At 31.3% G+C, this 22,062-nt stretch overlaps 1 protein-coding gene and 1 long non-coding RNA gene across 4 annotated transcripts; one reads left to right on the top strand and one right to left on the bottom strand.

The window, feature by feature from the left end:
- Positions 1 to 929: 929 nt before the first annotated feature.
- On the bottom strand, positions 930 to 12,513 carry LOC141453077 (armadillo segment polarity protein-like). Of its 3 annotated transcripts, XM_074125818.1 has the most exons (14): positions 12,377 to 12,513; positions 11,686 to 11,749; positions 11,360 to 11,602; positions 11,092 to 11,279; positions 10,125 to 10,274; positions 9,896 to 10,050; positions 9,470 to 9,771; positions 9,041 to 9,396; positions 8,246 to 8,500; positions 7,645 to 7,963; positions 7,290 to 7,438; positions 7,104 to 7,194; positions 5,649 to 5,680; positions 3,569 to 3,676 (listed from the first exon to the last, which is right to left on the bottom strand). In XM_074125818.1, the coding sequence occupies exons 2-13, from the start codon at positions 11,720 to 11,722 to the stop codon at positions 5,673 to 5,675; spliced, it is 2,253 nt and encodes a 750-aa protein (XP_073981919.1). In that variant the 5' UTR covers positions 11,723 to 11,749; positions 12,377 to 12,513; the 3' UTR covers positions 3,569 to 3,676; positions 5,649 to 5,672. The 3 variants fall into 3 exon arrangements, with proteins under 3 accessions (XP_073981917.1, XP_073981918.1, XP_073981919.1); XM_074125816.1 differs by lacking the exon at positions 5,649 to 5,680 and having other exon boundaries at positions 930 to 3,676; XM_074125817.1 differs by lacking the exon at positions 5,649 to 5,680 and having other exon boundaries at positions 930 to 3,676; positions 11,360 to 11,599.
- On the top strand, positions 12,377 to 13,497 carry LOC141453083 (uncharacterized). Its single transcript, XR_012457770.1, has 2 exons — positions 12,377 to 12,514; positions 13,100 to 13,497. It is a non-coding gene; the product is annotated as an uncharacterized lncRNA (long non-coding RNA).
- Positions 13,498 to 22,062: the final 8,565 nt, after the last annotated feature.

Raw genomic sequence — 22,062 nt, 5'->3', positions numbered from 1 at the left:
AATTAGAGAGTTCAATATTTTTTTTATGGGGATGGTGAAGTGCACACATTCATAGATTTACCATGCCACCCTAATAATGGCCCCAAGATTATTAATTCTCTCAATCTCACTCATTCAAAATTAAGATTTCATGAGTTCTTTTAGAATCACCTCCCTTCTCCAATACTCGGACACTTCCCGGACATTTAAATTTTTGTACCACTTCACCGCACTTCAGGACTGATATTGAGTGGGTGGTATATTGCAGTTTCTCCTAACTCTATACAGAATTTATCCTACTCCAACTATCCACATTAATATATTAAATTATCTAATTAAAATTAATGTCATTTTATTAACTCTTAATTTTCAACTTGTATTGTAACACGTAGTACATGAATGTGTTAAGAGAGAGAATAAAAAGATAGTAAATATTCATAAAAATTAATTTTGCACAAAGTAATGTACCTATGTATATATCTCGAATAATAATTAGTATAATTTTGAATTATTATTCTAAATACCTAAAATAAATAATGCGCATACGAGTTTTATAAAAATCATTTTTAAGAAATTACAAAAAATTCATATCAAAATGAAATTTCTAGCTTGGCAAATTAGAGTCAATCTTTGTGACCGAAATGCATTATAAACCAAATACAATTTTTATTTTTTCAGGAATACCCTACATAATGCGCTAAAAACATTTTTTCGTATTCAAGAGACTTCAGAGCAAACCCACGCAGAAGGACATGTTGGCTAAAAAAATCAACTCCTACATTAATGATATAGACATAATGACTTTTCGCAGCATCGAAAGATGAAGTAAAAACCATGCAACTAATTGCCAACGTTCTCGGAAAACGGGACACATAAAGAAGAAGAGAAAAAAAAAAGATGATGGAATCAACATTGGAAATAAATTAAAAAGTAGATGATGTACACATAAATAAAACAAGAAAATGTATGTAAATATATTCTTATTGATTTGCATTATTCAAAATAAGATTGAATACATCATAAAAAATTAGTTACATAAAAATATATTGGTCATGCTTCTTAGTAGGATTTTTTAAGTATGCATACATACACTCAGTTCTGTTTTATTAAAATATACTTTAAATTAAAAAACCTCACACTTTAAGGTATAGTTCTGATAATTATGTTCATAATTTTTTAAATACTTATTTGCAGTAAAAAAGTGTAAACAAACGTTTACTTATATTTTTCAAAATTGGTTTCCATAAATGATTTGTAAAAGGGCACAGTTATAAGTATGATTGCATTTTTTTCTCCAATATACTTAGTTAACCGTGTGTTTAGTGTAGTGTTTTGTTCCTGCTCTAGCAGTAAAAAATTTAAATATATTTTTGAAATCTACAAAAACCTCAAAAAAATGAAATTTATAAATTTGTTCATTGCTTTTGACTTAAAAAAACTCAACACCACACATTTACTGAAAGCACTTGAGGCAGAACAATCTTTTCTTTGATACTTATTGAAAAAAAGAGTAAATAAAATTATATAATATTGATCGATAGTAAATAGTAAAGCAAACGAATTTCCATTCTGATTTCAATCTACTGTAAACAGAAAAAAAGTACGTAGCCTTTACAGAATTTTTTTAAATTCCTAGAAATGCATTTTTGTTTGTACCCTGTTTTAGGCGAATCAATATCAAAACAGCAATATTTTTGTATAAATAAAGTATCAAAAGAGATCAAAAAATCAATGGGTTGAATAAATCAAAAATTGACATTGATTCAATAAATTGTACTATAAATAATTAAAAATAATAATAAAAAGAAAGTTAAACACACCATACCTAATAATATTACTTATGAATTTAATACTCATTTTCTAAATTCAATAAATATGCAACTAACAACTACAGTATACAAATTATATCCCACTACAATTTTGCAAAGTTAACAATATTCGATTAATAAAATTAAAATAATGTTTAATAAATACAGGAAATAAGAATATTTTGGCATATATATACCTTTTTTATATATTTTTAATAATACATTGACAAATTAGAATTTATCTAGTTAGATAATAATCGAAATTGTTTCTATGTGTTAGAAGTGTTAAAGCTGAGGTAGCTCTTTTGATAGTAGGCACTTTTTTATTGGGATTATATTTCTCTTAAACATTTTGAAAATTTTGATAAACAACATTACTCAATACTAAATTATTTTTGTGGGTTAATTAAACTAACAAATTACTATTGACATAATTGGGCAACTTGTAGATAAAAACTGTACCATTGAAATTTTACCTCAGAAATACAGTGTACGTTGATATTTATGAAGTATAAAGAATTTCTTTAAAAGGAAATTTATAATTTATTTCTCCCCATAGAAAAATAATTTGGTACTTTTCAAATTTAAATTTGAAACTGATGGAATAAAAACGAAAAAAGTAACAATAAGAACATCCTATAACCCTTATACAACTGTCCTACCCGGACAGTTTTAATGAAAGTGTTCGTACTCAGCACCTATTTTAATACTAAACTCATAAATAAAAATTAAACTCCTAAACGGATAATCTCAAAAATCGCAGTGGTTTGATTACAACAGAACATAAGCTTCAATTTTAACTCTTTTAAAGTAATATGAGCAACGTTAAAATATTATTTTCACCGTTGACTCAAAAAACCTCCATTTTAATTGTCCACAAGATGAATACTTTTTTAAAAATAGAAATGCAAAATCCTCGGGCAAACTGAGATCAACAGCACCTAATGAAGAAGTGTTCGTATTTTAAGGAGATAATGTCCAGGATCATTGATAGGAACCAACGGCGGATAAGTCATAAATACATACTCCAGTTATAACCAAAAGGCATTCCTTCCCACTCTCTTGAACTATCTCCGAGAGCTGTTTTGTACTTACTAAGTAGATAAGTCACTACAAGGGACGCTGATTTGATCAATGTGGGTAACATTTAAAAGTCGTAATGAGGAAATGAAAGCGACTCTATTGAATGATTCCCAGCTCTGCTATGAGAAGAGGAAGAAAGTCATTAGCGATAAAATTTTCCTCTCGAGAACTACTTTGAAGGGCAGGAGGGTAATGTATAAAAATAGAATAACTGAAATAGTCATTATTTTTTAGCAGTATACGTCACTTTGTTAGGCACAACAATCCATAGATTATTGAAATATACTATTTATTTTAGAAAAATATAATTACTTTATCCTTCTTCAATTTATGTTTAATCGGCTTTTACAGAACTACCGTAAGGTTCTTAACTAACTCTTAGAAAAACATTAATACTTCAATAAAGAGATTAGAACCACAATATCTGAAAACTGTATGAATAGCTTTTATAAAGGAGCCAAAAATAACCGAAATGCAAAAACATATGTATGGTAAAGAACAGAAGAACAGGATATTAACTTTTTTAAAGTAAAGTACAAAAAAAAATATATTAAAAGAAAATTAATATAATAACCGTAAAATTAATTAAACTAAATCCTATTAATGCTGTTGAATATAATACTTTTTTTATAGATCGGTATCATACCACGCTGCCACTTGATTATTATCTTGAGGTGGTTGCGGCAATTCATCTAGTGTATCAAAATCAAGTTCTGTTGGTCCCACATCCATTGGACCGTAGTTTGAATCATGTTGTGAACCAATGTCCAAACCTTGCATAGAGTCAACGGGAATTTGATCATAACCTAAGCATAAATCATCTTTAGTTAAAAATAACAAAAATTTGTTTATTGAAATGCTTTACATTTAAGTGCATTAATTATGCAATGCTATTCATGATAAATAATTCAAGGTTGCATAAAAAGACATTGCCTATGATCAAATATCGCTAAAAATTCTACAAAAGATAACTCAAAGGATGATTTCCGCTATTTCTACAAATAGCTGTGTTTTATTATCTCTGCAATTAAAAGACAAAGTTAGAGGCATAAAGTCAGAATTTTTGTTATACCTTTCTTAAATATAAGAACCTCATCTTCATTTCAAAAATTAATTCACAGAAAATAAATTTCAAATACATATAATTCTATAGATTAATTTTGGATTTTAAAACATAATCCAAAAGGTGCCATTACATGGTTTATAATTTAATGGTTGTACTTCCGAGTGCATCTACTTTCTTGTGTTAAAAGTGCGTATAAAAAAGAACTAAGGTTCAAAACTTCCAAAATTAAGTGAAGTGACACTCGTCAACCAAGACTACTTCGGCTATTAAGGCCTTCCCCCCCAAAAAAATATTTAATTTTTGATTACTCCAGTATAAGAAAAACATGCACTTAAATAGAAATGAATGGATGGCCCACAGTAACCCCGATCAGGCACAAAAATTTTAAAAATAAAATTCAGGGTTTAAAAAAAAATGGCCCTAAGAAGTTTAAAAAATATATGTCACATGTGAAAGGTGTAAAAGTTTAAAGGATTATTTGTACCCCATAACATTATCTTTGTTACTCTCCGACTGGCCGAAGTTAAATAAAAAACATGGAAATTTGAGCCAAAGAACTTCGGCTTACGGAATTCATGCTACCTACTTACTTGTTCAAAAATTTAAATTACTTAAGAGAATGAATTAAAAAAACGAGCTGCAGAGAATCGGGATGTTAACTGCCTTCTTCATAATCAGCTGGATAGAAACTGATCATCCGTTAAGGTTGAAGATGTTGAGATCCATTGCTTTTTGGTTTCGATGTCTTAGTGTTATCAAATCATTTTCTTAATGTGTAGTTTTGATACGCCCTTTAGACGAATTTTTAATATCATCTTTGATTTGACTTTCTCGCTGCTTTTTTAATTCCTTAAAATACCTTATTAAAGGCCAAGTTTTTCTATTATCTGGAGTGTAGTTATGTAAAGTTCTGTTTACATCAGCATAAAATTCTTCTTTTTTTTTTTTGCATCGAGAGAGCAGTTAATCCAACTATTACAAGTCGTGCTTTTGAAATTTCGTACATGGAAGTTTTCTCTAATCTTCTTTCCAAACAATCTTTGTATTCTCCACTATATTTGCATGCGATTTATCCAACGAATTGATTAAATATATACTTAGCTTAGCTTGATATCAAGTCTTTCGTAATGGTTTTACAAAAGCAAGGATATGATATCAGCTTAAGAGATATATTATAATTAAAACTTGATCAATTCAAACGAAATGGAATTCGATGAGAGAACTGTAATCAATTCTTTGAATCAAGTACTGATTAATGCCATTAAAAGACTTTTCAAAATCACCATTTGAGCATAAAAAAAAAGAACGATTTTAACTCACAAATATTCTTTATCAGAAAAAGCTTTTTAATTAACACATCATTAACTTCAAACGTCATTAATAATTTAAGGTGTCAAAGGTTGCTTCGTACATAACAAATCCCTCAACAGATCACAATACACACACATGACACCACTATAAAGAAGCTAAGTATTTAACTATATTTCAATAAACAGAGATGCAAAAAAATTCTACACAATAACTGAGACTATAACTGTGACAAAATTTTCGTTAATGCCTTAAAAAAAAAATAACGTTGTGCTTTCGCAACAAGTGTTTAGCGTCCGTAAGTTACCAAATAAATAAACAAATACAATTAAAAAAAAAACAAAAAGTCACAAACATGCAGAAAACTAAATGCGGCTAAAAACAATTTTCAATAGAAATTTTACCTGAGAGAAGTGTACACTCAGCAATCAGACTCCTTGAAAACAATATAATTTTCTTTGAAACTATGCATAATTTTGCACAAAATTCGTGAAGAACAAAATCTTAATATTTATAGTTATTAATTTAAAAAGTTACAATAATAACTCTGTTTAAGTTTTGTATAAGGCTTGAAAACTGGTTTCCTACATATTTGCAAAATGTTTCAGAAAGAAATATTTTAGTTCCTAAACCAACAGATTTTTCCAAATTTGTTGATGTTATTTTTTGCTTAAAACTGAAAACCATTTAAAGTCTTAAAATCTTTCTATTTTGACTTTTTAAACAGCCTTTTACAGTGATGCTTTTATCTCATCAAATTCTGTAACATTCTACTACTCATAACAGATTTCAAAATTTTTGAATTACTTAATCTCTTTAATAACATTTTTATAAATTATTAAAAATATTTGAGCTTCTTAATTTTACAGTATTTTATTATATAAAAATTAAAGCTTCCAAAATTCAGGAATATTGAGAATTTAAACTGCTTAGTTTTCCAGTAAGTAAAATGGAAAAAATAAATATAGTTCCAGATTTAAAAATATTTTGTGATTTCCTCTAATCTTAGACAAGCGTAGTTAGTCTAGTTATACTCTGATCAGACTTAAAAAAATTTCTTGATCTTAAAAATGTAGAATTTGTACAGCATGGGATAAAAATGGATACAAAGCTAAGTTATAGTTTTTTGTTTGTGGCCATTTAATTGGGAACGTTTCAATATTATAAGCAACAAATTGACTGGAAGAAGATAAAGTATTTCAAAATTGTGAAACCTGTTAGAATATTAGTATTTAGCACACTTACTATTGTCTAGTACTGCAGACAAAATAACATTTATAATAGTTGGACTCTGTTTTTTCGTTTGTAATAAAATTTTACTGATTTTTATAATAATCCGCATACAATCGAAACTCTTCGCGAAAAGTTAACCAAAGTTAAAAAGAGAAGATTTGTGACTATAATGGTTTTCATTTATGAAAAAAATACCCATAAAACAATTTTTTAAGTTGTAAATACAACAAAATGAAATTCAAGAAGTAAAATAAAAAAATGAAAAATAAACGTCAATGGAACAGGTGCCGATTTATTCTAAGCATTATGAATTAATAATCTTTAGGGATCTAAAAGATTGCGAATTGCCCTTAAACATTTTGAGATGAACAATATCAAAGAAACTGACCTTGATAAACTAAATTTGACTTTGATATTAGTATTAGAAACTAAAAATTAGCAAGTAATTGTTTTGTTAGATAAGTACATTATAGTTTTTAAAATTCACTTTTTTAAACAGGCTTATTTACAAAAATGAAGATATATTTTTACAGACAAAAACCCACAGAATTTTGATGTAATGTTCTCATTGGTTTCCATTTTTAAAATGACTAGCTATATAATAACAACATTAATTAATTACTCACCTTGCTGGTACGGACGACCCCCGTGGCTGCTGTGTACGCTTGGTGGACTGTGAGTGTACAACCCATCATAGTTATGTTCTCCCAACATATCCTGTCAATAAAAAAAAAGAAGAAGAAAATAACTGAAATAAGAAATTTTCAAAATTATTTTTAGCCAAAAAAAAAAAAAAATTAAAAAATAATTACCTGTAAATCGGGAGCCATTCCTAAATCTCCATTCCACAAATTTTGGTCTTCTCGGAATAAAGAATTCGTTAGTTCCATAGAAAGTCGTTTCTTATAATCCTGTGGTTTATCTTCAGACATTCTGAACAGCACTGCTGCCGCGTATGTAGCTGTGAAGAAGATGAATTATCATTAATACTTATTAGTTTATTATTATTAACTATCTGTCTTTAAGCAAAGATGAAAGATTGAAGCAAAGTATAGGGACAACAATACCCTGTACAAAAACTTTGAAATTTATCAAATTATTAAAATTTCAATCAAATTAAAATTGATTTACATTCTGAAACACTAAAATAAATGTCTAATAACGTACCAACTCCTTCGTTACGAGAATGCAATAAATCTGTGAGGGGTGCAGTTGCTCCTTCTTGTTCTATGAGTTCAGCACCTTCTTTTTCTTGAGCTAATTCGCACAATACACCTGCAGCTACTCTTTGTATGTTTTCTATCTCGTTAAACAGAAGTTGTACAAAAATTGGAATAACATGTTGTCCACGAATAATAGCTCTGTTGTGACTTTCTCTTGCAAGGATATGTAGAGCTCCCACCGTACCTTCAACAATCTCTTCCATTCTGACACACTCAGCGTATACTGCTGGAGTCTGGTTTCCACCACTAGCAACACTGGATCGCTAAAATAATATACACATTTTAAACAGTTTTTTCTTTTTGGAAACCTCGTTAATTAGGTAATACAGTTATAACTATTTTCTTTTCTTGTTTTTAGACTTTTTTTAAATGCAGTTTCTTTTCGATCACAACGATTCACCTAAATGAATTTGGTCAATAACCTGAGCAGCTTCAAGTTGATTTTGATAGAAAAAGTTTAAACAATTTTAATAATCACAGCTTAAAATATTTGTACGAGAAGTGTAGAAATGGTAAAAAAAAAGAAAAACAAAAGCAATATTTACACTCTGAGTATCCTGAAAAGCTCTCATTAGGAGTCGAACAAGATGATGAATGGTGCCATGGTCTCTTAAAGGAGCATGGTTGGCTTGGCAAAGAGCTAAATTCCTTATTAGCCCAATTACGGCTTTGATAAGAGGCCAGCGAGATGGTGGATTCAAAAGTTTTACAATTACTTGTAGGCCATAGTTCAGTCTTACTGCGTTTTGAGCTATTTCACTTTCTATGTGCCTAGACGTCAAGTGCCTCAAAGCGCACACCTACAAAGAAAATCTAAGTATTAAAATAATTAAACTTAATTTAAAGCAATAACTTTAATAACCTCTGGCGTTTGCGTGAACGACCTAGTTTTCTAGAACCTTCCTTTTATCACAAAAAGAGAACAAAATCTATGTGAGAAAGTTATTAAAAAATAATAAAGACCTAAGTAAGCAATAGTAACCTTCAACAAATTTCAACATAATAGCATACTTTACTTTTTTATATTTCGATTTTTATGTTCGTTGTTGTAAGTTTATTCTTCATAAACTCCATTCTTGAAAAACAATGATTTTCACTACTGATGAAAATTATTTAAAAGTTTCCTCAACGAATTCGTCTTAGCTTTCACTTCAAAACAAATAATTTTTGATTTTGATGCAATTTGTACTTTACTTATGAAATATCGACTAAATTTGAGCATTAACTCTTTTGTAATTTATACATTTCTCTTTTACACAAAAAAACTGCTTGCATAAATAAACATACAGTTGTAGAACTTTTAATTCTAGTTTTTACATTACAGAAACGAAACAACTTACGGCTGGTTCGGTAATCTCTTCACGATCACCAGCAGATACAATCGTCCTCACAAGTGCGTCAACACCTCCAACTTGACAAACAGTGATTTTATTTCTTTGATTATTACATGTAAGATTTGAAAGTATTCCAGCAGCACATGTGACCATATTGATGTCTGAAGAACCCAAAAGTTGTACAAGAGATTGTAGAAGACCTTCAAGTCCGTCAACTTTTGTTCCAGCGTCAGACAAGTTCCTTAATGTCCACAAACAGTTCTGTACAAGACGTTGGGACGGGTGGCCGAGATGCATAGATAAAGCTTGCATACCTCCAGCCTCCACAATAGCTGGTTTGTTGCTCGAACAAACTGACAGAACTAGGAGAAAATTTTGCAATTAAAATAGATATGTATATATAATTAATATAAAATGTAGATCTAAATAAAATACCTTTTAAAACCCTTGATGTAGTCCAAAGCAATTTTTCATAATCATAGCTTCTCATTATTCTAACAAGTTCAAGTGGACCTTGAGAAGCCAAAATAATTAGCTTGCTTTCTTGATTACCATATGCCAAAATCTGAAGACAATCTGTTACAATTGCTAAAAATTTGACATTATTCCTCTGAAGAAGAACTACCATCTTCTGCAAACCTCCAGCAAGACGGACGGCCATTTTACTTCCTTCCTGATGCAATAGCAAGTTGTGTAAAGTAGTGATAGCATAAAACAAAACTGATTCCACTGGCGAACTATAAATAGAAATATAACAATAAAATATAAAATTCTTCTATTGCGAAATTGAAGATACATATTATCAACAGCAACTTTTATTTGATTTTTGAAGGATTTGCCAAGACAACTTGATATTCTTACCTTAAAAGTTTGACCAGCGCAGGTATTCCTCCACTCTTAAATATAGCAAGTAATCCTTGTCTGTGATGAGACAAATTGTGCAATGTGCCCACAGCTCCTTTTGTTGTCTCCAGATCATTGCTATTTGATATTGCCCTAACCAAAGCAGCTACCATCTACAGAACAAATGCAATTAAATAATCGTTCAATTATTCAAGGAGATATTTTAGATGTTATTGACATAACAAACCTGGGGGCTATTCATGATTGCGTGACGGGAAGCTTCTTTCTTCGATAATTGATGCACCATCATTGCAGCCTGCGATACCACTACTTGATCTTCATCGTTTAATAATTTAATGAGTTCTGGGATTGCCCGAGTAGCCAAATCTGCATCATCCTTCAAATAAAGAGACAAATTTTAATTATGTTTTAATAAAAATGTTATTATTTTAAAGTTTTTCTTTCATTCTTTCAAGATTCTTTAAAGATTTTTGGCTACCTTTCAAGGCCAATCAGAATGACAATCTTTGACTTCATTCTACTTACTCCTACCGAAATATGTATTTTTTCTTAAATTCTTACACCATCATTTTTTCAACGGAGTGGAGAAGACTGCAAAAATTATTTTCGATTGGATGAAAGATTATGGTAATGCTAAAATTGTTTTTGACCATGAAATATACAAATATGAGAAACTGTTTACCACTTTTCGAAAGATTAGCGTAATTTTGGGGTATCATGCCTTTTATCATAACTTGTTATGTGCTGGATATTGTAGATGCTTATCTTTTTCCTTCTTCGTCAATTTAAGGTTCGGTTTTATCTTTCTATAAAACAGGGACGATTTGTATAAGCCTCATTTATTTTACAATCATGTGAAGACTTAGCATCAATATTTTAGAACTCTGGAAATTATTTATAAGTTTTTGGAATTGTCGCGCTGGCCAAGGTGTTAAGAAACTAGGCAATTCAACATCCGTGCTTCCCATCGTTACTATCACCAAATTCAACCGAAGATATCAGCACAGATTTCCCTTCACCCGAAGTGACTGAAATTCCGATTTCAAAATATCTAGAAATCAATTCAATCTTTAATCAGAACGGAACAAATCACCATCAGAGTACGAGTTAAAAGTGTTAATCTTATGGACTGCCTTTGGGACCATTAAGATTGGTTCCATTTTCATTCAATTAAGATTTGTAAAAATTACTACCTGATAATTTATAAGATTAACAACAGCATGTTTTAACATTTGACTAGGCTCGGAAAGGCGTTGTACAGCAGTAGGTTGAGACTGATCAAATTGTGTTGAAGGTATTTCTATACCTTCTTCCAAAGTCTCTGGGAACATTGCAGCCCTAACACGCTGTGAACGAGTCTGGGCTAATTGTTGATTCATTTCTAAAAAACAAAAAATATATTTATATATAATCTAAATAATAAGATGTGAAAAACTAGAAGCAAGTTTGACTGTTGCTTACCATCCACCTGGTCCTGAGTGAAACCTTGATTGAAACCTTGGTCCAGATCAAACATAAGTTGTTCCCCATCCATTTCTTCTTCCTTCCCTGAAAGTGATGGTGCCTGAGTTGTGGCCCCAGAATGTATTCCTGAATCCGCTAGATAGGAATTTTGTTGCCATACTAAAGTCTGCTCCTTTGGTCCCATTTGTATATCACTACCACCTCCTCCCGGACCTCCTTGATAGTTTCCATGGCCCACTACTTTAATCATTCATCATTTTAACCATTTGACATGAAAAAAAAAAATTATTTAGCCACTTTATTAAATAGTGATAAATACTTACTTGGCCTATTTTGTCCAGACTGCACTTGATAACTCATCTTGTATGGCTGATGTTAAAAGAACACCTTTAAAACACAATTTAAGTTTAAATTATAGAACTAAAACACAATTGTCTTTGAGTTTAATCTATAAAACTTAAGCCTCAGGCAGAGCAGTAAGCAACACTTAATGACATAGGAACTAATTAAGGTGTGATCTGATGACTAATAATTGATATAATGATAAAAATGATCAGTGTTGTCACAAAACAAAGATTAAAAATCACAAGCATGTTTCGTAAAATTGTTAAGGTAATCCTGTTACTAGTTCATTGGCTCTATTTTTGTAAGAAAAAAATTATAAAACAACTGACAGAAAACTCTGCTATGTACTTTATTTCCTGGAATGTGGGTGGGTAACATATCAGAAATTAATTAAAGTAAAAGCATAATGTTACGATTCATTCAAGTAGTAGTATAAGTTAATTTAATAACGGTGGAAATATCGAAGAACCTCACTGGGTTAAATAATCTTAATATGAGGAACAGAATGAACATAAATTGTGTGATTTGTATAATACGGTATAACCACAGTACATCGAATCTCTGAACTCAATGATTCACAACTATACATGTTTCATAATTCAAATTTGTGGAAGTAATACAAAATTGCTCTAATAATATCAAAATATTTACTAAAAAACAAACACTTACCATTCATACGAGAAGGTTCGCTAAGCAATTTGCAATATAAATGGCTACTACTAACAACCTACTAAAGAATAAACTATACTAGATCACTAGTTGACATCCAAAGGTTATGGTAACTAATGGTGGCTGATGGTGCCCATTGTAAGTTAACAAAGAAAATAAAGTATTATTTCACTAGAGCATTTAATTTAATGTAGTATCTATTTGAACCGTATTCTTTTTTCTAGTTTTAGATTCAAATGTAGCCGATTTGTTTTTTGTTGTTTTTGGATTCTCTTATAGGTTATACGGTTATATTTCAGACATTTTTATATTTCTAAAACTGTTTGCAGAACAAATAAATTCCTTTGAGCACGCTTCTTTGGGTAAGATAAATACTTAGTGCTTAATCTCTGCTTGTTTCCAATAATATGTGCTTTTAAATAATATTAAATGTTCATGACTAAGAAGCGGCAGATTTGAATAAATACTTGTAAAAACAACTCATTATTTTACAACTGTCTTACTGAACAGACTTTATATTTACATTCATAGAATTGATGGTCACTTTTTATCAAACTGAGAGTGCGAACATAAAAATTTAAAATGTCAGGCACTGTATCGGCGTGCAATGCACAATAAACTAAAAAGTTTACGATTTCATTTAAAATAGTAGTTCATATTTTAAGAGTAAGTTTTTCTTTAGGATGATTTAAATTAGTTTTAATTTGTGTTTCTGTGCCGTAGGTGTAAATTCTCCAACTGCAACCGTTCATGAGTTGTCACCGCTATTGCTTGCGTCTATCACTCTCTGAGCAACCAGTTACTGCATCCAGTGAATATTTCGCAATCGATCCTTCCAAAGGACAACAATTTTTGTTATTTAAACTTAACACTCTTAGCGTTATTACTTTGCTAATTACTTCATCTCGCTCAAATCAAGTTGTTCACTATCCTTTATCTCATTCACTATCTATTACCTGCATATTTCTCCTTTCTCACTGCTTGTAAATATCTCGGAGGGTTGTCAGAGGACAACTGCTCCTCTCTTATGCTCATCTTGTGCACTTATCATATTTACTAGATGCAAGTTTATGCAGTTGTAAATTTTTCAATAAATAAATTAAAAAAAGTAAAACAACAAATTAATTATAATTAGAGATAGTAAACTGAATTTACACAAGATAGACATGAATGAAATGGTTGCTGAATCAAAATTGTATGGTTTAACCTACTCGTATGCTTGCACACAACTATCAATTAATATCTTTAATTTTTAGTTACAATAATAGATATGTTGTGGAAACTCATGCGGCTCTCTAACTGCAAATTTCAAGCTTCAAATTCCGATGTTTAGGTTTTATATGTATTTAATGCTCCGTAACATTTCACATTTTGTTAATTGAAACGACGCTAAATACCACTTTCACCCAATCTCCGAAATTGCTATAAAATTAGTTTTTATACAAAAAGTTGATAGTATTAAAATTTGAAGTGGTATAGAAATATTATACTTTCTGAAATTCTTCAAATCTTCCGGTGCCTTTGTATCTATAATAAGTTAGCACCTTTTTTAAAGGTTTCATTTTCTATAATCACAAGGAACTACGTAATTAGAATAGATTTGGACATTTAAATAGAGGAACGATTATTAATTAACAGAAAATTGAAGTAAGCAAAATTTGAACATGTTTATAGCTTAAAGTTTCCGTACAAACCCCATGAAAAGCTCCGATCCCTTGCAACTTAGGGATTTTATAATATTAGAAAAGTTTAACTTAGTGATTAGAAATCATTCAGTAATTGTGTGCTAACACAAGTTATCCAGTTGCATTCAATAATTTCAGTAATCATAAAAATAGACTTGTGCATTGTCAGTAAAGTGACTAGTGTAGTGAGGAATGTGGGAATGAGCTAGCTAGAGTTCAAACTAGCCCAAAGTAGTTGTACATCTCTAAAGGCTCTATATTATTTTGTAATTGTTGCTGGTGTCAGGGTTAAATGTTTGTTGAATGTTTAACTTAGGATGGAACATTTGCGAGGAATCGGTCAAATAAAACAACTCGTCTTTTTGCCAACGTTTCGACAAATATATTGTCCTCTTCAGGGCGTGGCTCTGCGGGTTGGTTGAGTTACAGAAACTGACCGAGTTTTATTTGACCGATTCCTCGCAAATCTTCCATCCTAAGTTTAACAATTTACGGTCACGAAAACTATATATTCATGTTTGTTGAATGGTTAAACTGGCATAGCCACTGAGATGTCAAGAGCGGTGAAGGAATGATTAGTCAACTTCTTCGTTCAAGATAAAACTCCCATAGGTTCTTTTTCATTTATAGGCTTTTATAAGAATTTACAAGATGTTTAAATCGAGTTTAAACAAGATGATCCTTTTAATTATGGACCTGTAAGCGACCTTATTGTTAAAAAAAAAAATGTTCCTTAAATATGGCATAAAAATGTACACAACTACTTCAATATTTTGCGATTTAAATTTCTTTGATCACTGTTCCAGAAACTATTAAAAAGTGATGAGTTAGTAAGTAACTATTAGCGATGGCAGTCTTTAATCAGCACCAAAATTACATACTAAACCGTTGTATGCTTTTGATAGAACATAACATTTTTGAACATCGGAAAAGTTGCCTTTCACTCTTTATGAACACCATCAAATCTGCAAGAAGTTTATTTGTAAAAGTAATCCTCACTAAAATAAAAGCTTTTTGCAGAGTTTTAAAATTTTCGCACAAGTATACTATATGGTTCTTAAATCTTTGTAAGATTTTGTAAGTATGAAATGTGTAACCAAAATTTCAAGTTGTAATGAGTCCATCGAGAGTGAGCAACTGCTTTTTTGAGTTTTCGGTTGTAATTGAAGCTAATTAAAAAACGGGTTTATTTGAACTTGGATGGAACATTTGACAGCTAATGTATAAATTAGCGTTATCGCTGAGAATACTGTTTTATGCTGATTTCTGGAGAAAGAAAAAAAAAAAAAGATTTTAAGATTTAGATTTTGCTTTTTGTACTGTAGAAAGATTTATTGAAAACAGAGACATTTTTATGTTACATAAAAATCAAAACCATTTATTTGACCTTTCAGAATACAAAGATTTAAATAATTTGTTAAAAAAATGTTAATTGGCAATTCCTTATGAACACAACGTTTTTAGAGATTATGAATCGTTAGAGGTAATTAGTATAAATTCTTAAAACATAAGGCCAATCAGGAGCAGAAGCAAATGGTAATGGACGACACCAAATGCTCTGGATATCTCATAAACTTGATGTCGCTAATGGACCTATGAAGAGTTACTATTAGCGATACCAAATACCAACTAAAAATGTACTTGATGCCAAGAGCGAGGAACATTTATTCCAATATAGGTGTGAGTAAGAAAACTAGTATATAATTAACATTTAACTCCTTGTGTGAGTGTTTATGTAGGTATATGGATCGAATTGACAAGGTATCCAATGATTCCATGTGAATTTACAATGACCAAGCGGCTCTTAAATAAGACTGGCAAGTTATATAGCGGCGACTGGACCAAGAGTGCTGTTCATGATGTGTTAACTCCAGTTTCCACTTAGTCGCGATTAGACTATCACAATAAAGCTGTCCAACCGCTTGCTCCTATCACATAACCATTACCACCGGCTCGTCCCACATATTCTCCTTACTTTTATTCTTTTTTTAAAAAATACTGTTGAAGACAATAGTAAATATCGCAGTGACAAAGTTGTATTATTGAAATTCCTATTAAATACAAACCTCGCTCAAATTAAAAATATTATGTTAAATTAATGGAAAAAAATCTATATCAAATTTTCCTTAAAAAATGGCATGGATTTAATAATTCCAGTAATAAAGTCACATGAAAAAAGATAAAGAATAAAAGAAAGTAAAAATGGAACCAGAAGATTTACAAGGTATTAATACACCCACATTTTTCCCAGCATAATTTATATTGCAACTTACAAAAAATTTAAATACATAAAAATGAATTAATGGCTTGATTTGTTCGTCTCAACCAACTTCTAACTTGGTGTATTTTTTCTTCTGTAGCTGATAACCACTTAACCCATATTCAAAACAGACAACTTACTTATCCTAATTGATCCTAAAGCAACATTTCTAAGCAAACTTTGGGGTAAAGTAATGGAGTACAATTGCAAACTAATCAGAAAAGAGAAAAGAAAGAAACATTGTGATGAATAAAATTACGGGTTGTGGTAGTAGAAAGACTATAATCGTGGACTAAAACTCTATTCAGAATCTGTACAAATAATTGGTACTTAGCAAGGTGAGTTCTGTGTTTATCAGATTTCCGGAACATACACAAAAATTGAAAACATAAAAAATGAATGAAAATCGCAACATGCTCCTTAGATTAACACTTTTACAATGTTCTCAGCAACATATAATTTATGTCTCAAAGCTGTTAGGATACTACTATTGGGGTCCTAGTAATTTAGTAATTAAGTTGGTCATGCAGACCACATTGTATTGGATGGAATTTATGTAGAGAGACGGCTTTTACGCGTGTAGAGAATACAGTCTTTATTATTATACGGAAAAGGAATGGTGAGGGTGAAATTATGTGCTTTCATAAATTATCAAGGTTTGAATATTCCACGTCCAGTTTTATGGCTGGAGGTCGAAGAGCGTAGAACTGCCACGCTGCGGTTGCTTCGTCATAATAAGAAAGCTAAAGGGGTTGAGGACGACATAGACGTACGTAATTCATTTGAATAAAGTTGGGATGTTAGTGCGTCCCGTATGTCCACCACAAGTTACCAACACCAAACAGAAACCGGCCTCAGAACAATGACGAAGGCTAGCTGGCTCATTTGGACTTAGTCTTGGGGATAGGACACATTGTGATGTTTTATGTGTAGGTACGCTGTTGACGTCGCTATGGGGGCGGGAATGAATTAGTAGTGGGAACCCAGTGATAGTAGTCGTGTGGATAGGAGAGGCACAAGGATAAACCCTGGAGAATGTGACGTACTATATCAAGTAAGAGGCAGAGGAACATCCAACGGCGGCAGATAGGATGACAGGGGACTACTCCTATAACTCACCGTCCCTCCTTCTCCCCTCGTCACCATTCACCGCTTATGTCGTCTCTTGCCAGTGCATTAGTAATAAACAGTCACCTCTCTTTTCCATCTCCTACCGGAACTCTTCCCTGTGCATATCCGTATATCTGCTAATGAAAACTTACGCCCCTTCCTCAAAATATGCTTATTGAAATTTTTGTCTACTTTTCCTCCGTTATTGATGCTCTCTATTAGATTTAAATACTTCTTTGAAATACATCTATTAAACATTTACCTACAATTTAACTCAATTTATACGTATATTAAAGAAACTTATGTATTCAAATTATGATATTACTTTGGCCTTTTTAGTAAAGTCCTTAATCGCCTAATTTTTTTAGATGTGGTAAAAAATCTACCAAATTATATACATAATAACAAATACGGGGACGGAAGCTCATTCTGTTTTTAATATTTTTGTAGCAAATGAAGTTTTGGTTACACCCTGGGCTTGAATTTGGAAACTCGTGCTTACAAGCCTACGTGAGAAATTGACACTTTTGAATTAGCGTTTTGAAATTTGTTGATTCGAATTTCAGGGGGAGCAAATGGCAGGGCCACGTCGCTTCTTGGGAATAGCCGGGTGCTGATGCCGGGCCTGCTGTGTAGACATTCCACCTCTGGCTTAATTATTGAGACACTGAAGCGAATATCTCTATCCTTCTAGCTAACTAGACGACAATTCCTTATTTTTCCATTTATTCTGCAATCATTCTGCATTCGGAGTACCCTGTTTGTACTATCCAATTCACGCTTAAATTCCGAATTACCCTTGCAAATAATTGGGAAAATAAGTAATTCTTGTATAGTTTTAAAATCAAGTATTTGATTTTTGATTCAGTGTATTAATAACTAAGAAAAATGGAACTTTAAGCACAGGGTAGCCTTTAATTAGGAATTGCCATTGCAGAATTAAAAAAATAAATAAGGTTCCATTCTCCTCTAGTTAGAATGGAAAGATTGAGATATCTGGTTCAGTGAATTAATAAATTAGTCAGACATGAACTATACACATAAAGTAGCCCAAATTTTAGTTACGATTGCAAAATAATGAAAAAATAAGGAATTCTCGTGTAGTTTCACTAGGAAGATTGAGATTTCTGCTTCTTACATTTAATTACTAAGCTCAAGGTGGAATGTATACACAAGTTAGCCCAGAATTTGAAATTACGACTGCAAAATTAATAGAAAAATAAGGAAGTCCCGTCTAGTTTGACAGAAAATATTAGAATTCTGGCTTCAATGTATTAATAACTGATTCAAAAGAAGATTGTACAGACAAGAGAGCCTGAAATTAATGAAATAATAAGAAATTCACGTCTAGTTTTGATGGAAATTGCCTGAATTCTATATTACGTCTGAAAAATGAATGAAAAAAAATAAGAAATTCACTTCCCTTCCTAATACTTCCGTTCAAATTAGACAAGAATTCTTTATTTTTCCATTAATTTTGCAATCGAGACTCAAAAATTTAGGCTTCTCTGTGTATACATTCCACCTCTGCCTTAATTATTGATACACTAAAGCTGAGTGTACCTTGTTTGTACAATACTATTCACCCTGAATATCGAATTATTATTACAAAAGAATTGGAAAAATAAGTAATTCTTTACTTGTTTTAAACAAAAGTATTTGATTTCTTCATCAGTTTATTAATAAAATGAAGCCAATGGTAGATTTTATTCACAGGTTAGACGGAATTTGAAATTACGATTGCAAAATTAATGGAAAAATTAAAAAGTTTTGTCTACTTTGATTTGATTGATTATGATTTCTTCTTTATACTTTTAAATAACTAAGACGTAGGTGAATTGTACACACAGAGTAGCCTAAATTTGAAATTACCATTGCAAAGTTATTGAAAAATAAGAAATTCTCTTCTAATTTGAATTGAATGATTAAGATTTCTTTCTTTATTCTTTCATAATCTTTCTCTTTATATTGTCAAAACTAGAAGAGAATTTCTTATTTTTCCATTCATTTTTCAAACGGAATTTCACGCCTGAATTGCGAGTTATTGGAAAAATAAGTAATTTCCGCCTATTTATGAACAAAAGAATGTGATTTTTGCTTTTATGGATTTATAACTAAGCCAATGGTGGATTATACACACGCGGTTGACCGAGTTTGAAGTTACGATTGGATATTTAATGGAAAAATTAGGAATTCTTTTCTGCAATGATTGAGATTTCTGCTTTATACGTTTAATAACCAAGACAAAGCAGGATTGTACACCCAGGATAGCCTGAGTTTGGAATTACTATTGCTATTCTGTGTATACACTCCACCTCTGGCTTAATTATTAATAGACTGTAGCAGAAACCTATTTTTCCATTAATTTTGCAATCGTAACTCAAGATTGAGGATACACTGTACAATAGCCTTTTTAATAAATAATTCATTGAAACAGAAATCACTATCTTTTCGGCTAACTAGATGAAAATTTCTTATTTTTTCTTTTAATTTGCAATTGTAACTCAAAATTCAGGCTTCCCTTTGCACATATTCCACCATTGGTTTAATTATTAAACACCGAAGCATAAATCCTAACATTTCCGGTCAAACTGGACGAGAATTCCTTAATTTTCTGTTTATTTTGCAATCGTAACTTCAAGTTTGGAGTACCCTGTTTGTGTTCAATCCGATTCACGCCTGAATTGCGAGTTATTGGAAAAATAAGTAATTTCCGCCTATTTATGAACAAAAGAATGTGATTTTTGCTTTTATGGATTTATAACTAAGCCAATGGTGGATTATACACACGCGGTTGACCGAGTTTGAAGTTACGATTGGATATTTAATGGAAAAATTAGGAATTCTTTTCTGCAATGATTGAGATTTCTGCTTTATACGTTTAATAACCAAGACAAAGCAGGATTGTACACCCAGGATAGCCTGAGTTTGGAATTACTATTGCTAAATTAACGGTAAAGTAATTCTTCTCTTGTTTTATTCAAAAGAATGAGATTTCCGATTTAGTGTATTGCTGAATTAATGGGAAAGTAAAGAATTCTCGTCTATTTTGACTGGGAAGTTTGAGATTTCTTTCTTCATTCTTTAGCAATCTTTCTCCTTCATTTGTTCAGAACAAGAAGAGAATTTCTTATTTTTCCATTCAATTTTCAGATATAATTTGGAATTCGGCTACCCAGTGTATACAATCCACTTCTGGCTTATTATTTATACCCTGAAGAAGAAATCATAATATTTCTGGTCAAACTAGACGGGAATTTTTCATTTTTCCATTAATTTTGGAATGGTAACTCTAAATTGAGGCTACCCTTTGTACCAGGGCTGGCTCCAGCTTTTTGTGCGCCCTTAGGCGGTACAGCCTCAGCGGGCTCCTTTGCGGAGGAAATCAAATGGCAACTGTCAACTAGATTAATAATTAAACAGTAAATAAAACTAGATTGATAGTTACAGAAATCTTGAAAACTGCATCTCCACTAAAATTATACTTACAATGGACTCACTTTCTTTCAACGCCCGGTATTTTGTCAACTTTTTTAATTTTTATGTGCCATACATTGAAACGATGTATTTTAGAAGATTACTTTAAACATTGCGTATATATTGTACCTAATAAAACAACCGAGCATTGACGAGGATAGACGAAAATTGAAGTTAAAACATTTGAAATTTAATCTATTGAAAGAATTACTTCATAATCAAGATCCCTGTTATCCTAAATTTACGCTAAAAGAGGCGTAATCTACAAATTTAGCGAACTAATATATGCAAATGGAGGGTAATAGTACTTCAGTTTTTAACAAGCCAGTTAGTGTTTAGAAGAGCAAATACTTTTCTTTTTATTTTTTAAAATTCCTCCCACCGGCATAAATGTCTGTCATGTCGGCTCGACTAGCGATGAAGAGAAAGACAGTGGCGCTACCAAGCACGCCATCTTGACTCTCCCACCACATATCACAGTTTTACCGATTCACTTACACAGTCTACCGTCCCAATGAGGATGTCGAAGTGGAAAGCCGTGAAGCTAGCCTGATAAGCTAGCTCACCAACCACTGGGGAACTCAAAAGCTCAAGCATTTTTTTAGTAAAATAGTCCATTCCATCCAAATTTACAATTAACACAGTCTGTAACGATTACAATGATCTATTTTCCGAATTTCGGTTTTCCAGAAGTCTGGAATCTTGTTAAACCTCACCAACTTACCGTCCATCTGCAAGATTCCGTTGGAAATTCTTCTATCGAAATTGCAATTCCTGCTTAATTTTATTTCTGGATTAATGTATCTAGTGACTTTTATGATTAGAGTGGTTATCATGAAAGAGTAATGCTGCTATTCCCAGTTAGCCAAGAGAACAGAATTTATTTCTTGTAAATGACCCCCCACCTCTCACGAATTAAAATGAATACCAGTTAATTAGATCCGCTCTGCAAATTGATAATCCACTTGAATCTTTATTAATTAATTAAGAATTTGGAATGCACCTTAGGATGAGGCAATTTTTATTTTTTGTTCTACAGTGAAATACATTATTCCCTCAAAATATTGAATTCTTCTTTAAGATTACTCCAGTTCACTTAATTTTATTCTAGAAGACTAACAGAAAGGCTTCTAATGACAATTTTAGGTATATCT

Source organism: Rhodnius prolixus, unplaced genomic scaffold (genome assembly GCF_049639745.1).
Source record: "Rhodnius prolixus isolate KJV_2025 unplaced genomic scaffold, Rpr scaffold_3, whole genome shotgun sequence".
NCBI classification, from domain to species: domain Eukaryota; kingdom Metazoa; phylum Arthropoda; class Insecta; order Hemiptera; family Reduviidae; genus Rhodnius; species Rhodnius prolixus.
Note: the sequence above shows the minus strand (reverse complement) of the source record. Positions and strands in the feature narration are given on the sequence as shown.

Bases quoted from the DNA above. Each gene is read 5' to 3' on its own strand.
- LOC141453077 (XM_074125816.1), bottom strand. From the start codon at position 11,722: ATGAGTTATCAAGTGCAGTCTGGACAAAATAGGCCAA. The intron at 7,964-8,245 runs GTAAATATTGCT...ATATTATTTTAG, and splicing joins CTTTTCAGGATACTCAGAGT to CGATCCAGTGTTGCTAGTGG. The intron at 7,195-7,289 runs GTAATTATTTTT...TTTTATTGACAG, and splicing joins GAATGGCTCCCGATTTACAG to GATATGTTGGGAGAACATAA.